Here is a 5,450-nt window from a genome sequence, read left to right on the forward strand (position 1 = left end):
CACGTATGTATATATATGCAGTGCCGGAGGCAATCACAGCCGCTGATATAGGGCCGGTATCACTCTCGTACTCGAGTGATATTGCGTTAATACAACAGTTTGACGGAACATATGTGTAATTAAACAAGAAACAAAGGAGTGCCTAATAAAACCCTCTTTTGTGCGGAACTACTTCCTTCAAAGCTCAAGTTGACAGTTAAACATACGTCACTTTTAGAATTCGTATCAAGGGCATGTGCTGCTTCAGTTAGGTTATTAGTGAGAAATAATGAGGTTATAAGAGAGAAACAATGCGGCAAGACATGCATCCAAATGAGAGAGAGAGAGACCGTAAAGCTAGACGTTTCTTCTTATATTAACTAACGTACTCAACAATTAGCTCAGTGAATAATAAAAAAAAAAACATAGACCCGGCTAGAACAAGCGGAGTGATACAAAATTGTGAAAGGGCGTTCCTGTAGCGATACCAGTACAATATCTCACGGTTCTCAACCAATCAGATTTGAGAACCAGAACGAACTGTTGTATAAAAACAGACAGCAAATGAATTCAGCTATTAGGGATTAATTTGTTCTTTGTTAATTCACCCTAAAATCGATTTTGAATATCTCCTAATTTTCATTTGTGTCCTAATTTGTGTCCTTGAGTGCTGGTGTTTCAAGTAGTGGGATTGAAGGAGACAGAGTGTACACAATGAGGCAGACAACTGATTGTCCAGATCGATAAAGCCTTCTTTCTAAACATTGCCCACTAATTGTATAATGGAAGGAGTGGAAAGGGAGAGGTCTCAACAGGAAGTTGACAGAGAGTAAGAGTTGAATATTAGCAGATGTATATTAAGTCGATGCACACATAACCGCACACTCATGTTTCCTGAGTTCAAAAATGGTTGGTTACATTTCTACAAAACTACAGATAAGTTAGCTGGTGTGGCAGATCACGTCTTCTCGTACTGTGTGTTTGTGTGAAGGCGAATTCCATTTCAGGGCTCACGTCCCCTCTGCAGTGAGGGTTGGGTTGCTATGGCAACACTGCACTACTGAGGAGACGTACAGATCCTTAACTTGCGTCCCACTGTATTTAAATGCGTTTTTTGAGATTATTATTATTATTAGTAGTAGTAGTAGTAGTAGTAATATTTATTTTATTAAGAAAGATACTATGTTGGGTGACACTCTAGACATTCTGTTCTGTACTGTACTGCTTATGTTTCGACATTAAAATAATAAAAATGTGCTGAATTAATGTTACATTTATAGTAAATTTTACATTTTCATACTAGCATGGACTGTTTCTTACCCAAAACTCAAAGGAAATTTATATAGAGACTCAGCTTCACTATCCGTACAAATAGTGCTTCTGTTGTGCTTTTTTTATTTGTTTTACCTCTATTTCTTTGCCACAAATCTATTCTAGCTCACCCTTTTAGCTCCCTCTCAAACAGTGAGCCTTACAATCCTCAATAATTACCTGCAAATTTACCACTGCTGAATGCATGAAATAAATACCCCAATGCCTCAATTCAACGTCTGCCATTTTTCTGTGACTTTGAAGGCATTTTCGAACAAGGCCTGCCTCCGCACCACTGATCTGCAACAAGAGGAGCTTTGGCTTCTCCATCTCCGAGTGAGAAAGGTAATCCTGACTCACTCTGAACACAACGTATCGCTTCTACCTGCCACTCACGTCTTGATTAAAGACGCAGGCGCTAACAGAAGAGGATCTGTCTGAATAACTCTCCGTCACACAACCACATCAAGAATCAAACTCCAGAGTGCTGGAAAACTACAACACAGAGAGAACAATTGGAGGTTTTTGAGAACCGAACTCCCTGGTGTGTTTCGAGAACATAACTCGACTCGGAGCGGTAATTAGCTCGGAGCGCCACGGTTAACGATTGTGGCTGGTGTTTATTTCAGAAATCTTCTCTCGGTTGACATGAATGATGCATCGAGCCAAGCATATGGAGTTTGTTTTAGCCTAATCCTCTCCTAACACAGCTCTGTTAAGAAAGTGTGAGACATTCAATGCAAGTCAGATGAATATTTATGAATCAACAGAAATCAACGGCCTTCGAGCAAATAAATGTCCCTGTCAGGGCTCCAACCGCAGCTTTGAAGGGCCTGACGAAGGGTGAAAAGGAGTAGTACACGACTGTCAATGCACAACATCAACATCCGTGACCTCTACGACTCTTCACCACCAGGCCAGACTCTCCCTCACATTCTCATCTGTTTACACTCAAGCCCTATTTCAATTATTCATCTCCTTTATTTATTTATGAAAGCCAAGATGGGAGAAGGTCTATATTTGCCTTCCAATAATTAGTCCAATTAAACAGGCCGAAAACATAGGCGTTTACACCATGGACATAAAGTGCAAAATATCCAGAAAAATGCTCTGGGAGGAGCAGACACGCAGTTGAAGGTGCGCAATCTATAAAGGTGGTGCTCTTTGAAACTCAATTCTCCACGTCTATGGACACAGAACATACTTTGGGATTAGAGCAATGTGTTGGAGATTACAACTAAATCTATGCTTGCAATGAATCAACCAGACATGCTCAATGACAATGCCAGCATCCCATAACGCTTTGGGATAAGCGCTGAAGTTGCCCTCCAAAGTTACACAACTCATTTCTGGTCTAACACCAAAATAAATGGAGGATAAGAGATGACTGAGTGGGTGAGAACGGCAGCCATCAAAGAACACAAACAGAAGGCACCATCATCTTCGTTCTTACCCCAAACAGTTCTTTTAGCCCTAAGCGGTTCTCCAAAACTAAAACTGTTGAGGAGACATACTGGCCACTTATGTGCACCCAATTGAACTATACAATGACAAATGGGACACTCCACGGTCTTGTGGACTCAGATACAAACCAAAGAAACAAGTGCACTATTTTGGACTGAAGTGGTGGCTGATCTGTTAGTAGCGATATAGAAATAGGTACATGTACACTAGGGTTGTTGCAATACTCCGTACAAGAGAAATTTTTACTGGCACTGTAGAAAGGCTGGTATTGTTGCCTTTATTTCAGCAGGCAATCGTGAATCCTGCAGTGGAAACACGGTAATAAAAAAGCTTCATGGCAGATGGAGAACGGAAAATAAATTGTGGAAGTTGCATAAATGAAAAATGTAAAAATATTGGGCTAAATAAAAGATAAACTGAACATGGAACTGAAGATCACATGCGTAGCAACAAACAAGGTAAAATAGACACAAACAGAGTAAGAGGTTGCAAGTATCCAGTCACTTGGGGGTTTTATCCCCGAAAGTGACCTAATTCGGACAGAACCTTTCTTTGCAGACATCTTCAGTAGGAAAACGCATTCACAAATTAAATAAATTATGTTTAAAGGGTTTAGATTTGTCAATAGTAACTACATAAAAGAAGTCTACAGTATGTCTTCATTAAGAATAAACGTGTGTGTTTGTGTACCTCTCCAGCTCGCTGATCTTGCGATCCTTGTCGTTCTTCTCATTCTCCATCTCTCGGAGGATTTCCAGGAGCCGGTCCACCTCGGCCTGTGCCTTCCCAGCATCCTCCTTGTAACGCGCCACCTCCTGCTCGAGTGTGGCAATGCGCTCCGACAGTCCTGCATTTGCCTGAGCCTCAACCGCAACAGACTGAGCCTGTAGGGGTCAAACATAGAGTCTCAGGGGGCACAACCACAACAAAGTCTGGATTTTTCAAAATGTAAAATAATATAATTATAAATTAAAATAATAATACATTCATAAATTAAAATGAATTCATCAATTGAGATGATAATAATAAAGATGATAATTTTTTTTTAATTAAATAATGAAAAAAAATAATAATAATAATTTAAAATAAATAAATAAAATAAAAAATGAAATGAAATGAAAAAAAAAATGAAAAAAATAAATACAAATAAAATGTTCTTCAGCCCTCCATAGACAAACTGTCAGCGGTCAGACCACTGTCATGGGTATGTATGTGTGTGTCTGTGGGCTGTTTCGAGATCTCAGACACTCGACTCACGCCTGCAGGCTCTGCATAAACTCCCCCATGACATCACAACAGGATACGCTCTCATTACAGGGACACATGGAAACACAATCATGCTGAAGTCATCAAAATAATTAGTGACATTACAGCCGTCTAAAGTGCCGGGTCAAGGGCCTCCTCAAATGAAAAGTAAATCAGTTAATTCCCCTGGACAATTAAAGGAGTCAGCTTTAATGTTTCTTTCATAAAAGTCCTCTAAAAGGACACAGGTGTCTTCCTGCTGCAAAAATACTGCTGTGAAAACACAAACACAGTGCAGGCTTTACGAGGTGAGGACACAGGCACACAGTCATTTACACCATGACTACAAGCACATAAATGTGTACAAACCACGTCTGAATGCAGAGGACATTCAAAGAGAGCTTGAATGTATCCAAAATATGGTTACAAAACTAACCAGGCATGAAAAGTGATTAAAAAACCTTTTTCCTCATTAGAAACCTGCTGCAGTGCTGGTATAAAAAATACAGCAAAGAGTCTGGCATCCAAGGTCTCTTCAGACTGGGACTGTGTGAAAGAGGACTGTTCTGGTTTATTGAGGATAATATTTGAAGGTGACGTTTAGGCTCCGCTAATTAGCTTTATTAAAGTCTCGGCCTGAGGTTGAGTAGGTTTCCACTCTGACCGCCAAGAGTTTGTCATCTGTGGATGGACCAGCTGGTGCATACGAGTGCATGTAAAAGGCTACATCTGGCAAAGAAATGAAAGTTTGTATACGAAAACACACGATACACTCATTTAATGTGCAATTAGCATCAAGAATGTGTCAGAAAGAGGGCGGAGCAAAAACAAATCTGTCAGTACAAGGCACTTTCCATGAATAGGGTCTACAACGTTAAAATGATGTAAATGATGTAATTATTTATTTTCTTTTTCAACAATTAGTCAGTGAAAGGAGGTGCTTAACTGTCAGAAAATGGTAACAAAAATATACAACAAAAAATTAAATATAATTTGAGCTGTTTATTTTCTATTCATTTTCTGTAAATGGAGGTTTACAATTTTTTCCAACCCGGTTACTAAAATTTTGTTATTAAAAATGTTTAATAACAAGAAGGGAAAAAAAATGTAATCCTGTAACTGTTATTTTCTATTGATTAAATATGAAAATAAAATAAAATAAAATATTACTGGTAATGCTGGTTTGACAGACCTAGATTTTCCACAAATTAAAGAAAAAAAATATATAAAATTTTCTCCTTAAAATAACTTGGAATGGTAAAGTTTGACAAATGCACACAACATCAAAAAAGTGTGTAAAAATGTGACAATAGATTATTTACTTTTAGTACATTAAATGTCAAAATAGTGACTTTGTTGCAGTTTTTATTGGTAGGTGCATCCATCCTATATCTAACAATTAAAGCAGAGATATATATATATATATATATATATATATATATATATATATA

The 5,450-nt window shown here is 38.3% G+C and overlaps 1 protein-coding gene across 3 annotated transcripts in view; it reads right to left on the reverse strand.

Annotated features, from left to right (window-relative positions):
* Positions 1 to 5,450, reverse strand: part of LOC107743718 (ELKS/Rab6-interacting/CAST family member 1-like) — a 187,293-nt gene that overhangs the window by 127,687 nt on the left and 54,156 nt on the right. For all 3 annotated transcript variants that reach the window (XM_016557114.1, XM_016557127.1, XM_016557119.1), the window contains one exon: positions 3,445 to 3,638. In XM_016557114.1, the coding sequence (XP_016412600.1) occupies positions 3,445 to 3,638 (194 nt within the window). The remainder of the gene's footprint in view (positions 1 to 3,444; positions 3,639 to 5,450) is intronic.

Source organism: Sinocyclocheilus rhinocerous, unplaced genomic scaffold (genome assembly GCF_001515625.1).
Source record: "Sinocyclocheilus rhinocerous isolate Xijiao unplaced genomic scaffold, SAMN03320098_v1.1 scaffold551, whole genome shotgun sequence".
NCBI classification, from domain to species: Eukaryota; Metazoa; Chordata; class Actinopteri; order Cypriniformes; family Cyprinidae; genus Sinocyclocheilus; species Sinocyclocheilus rhinocerous.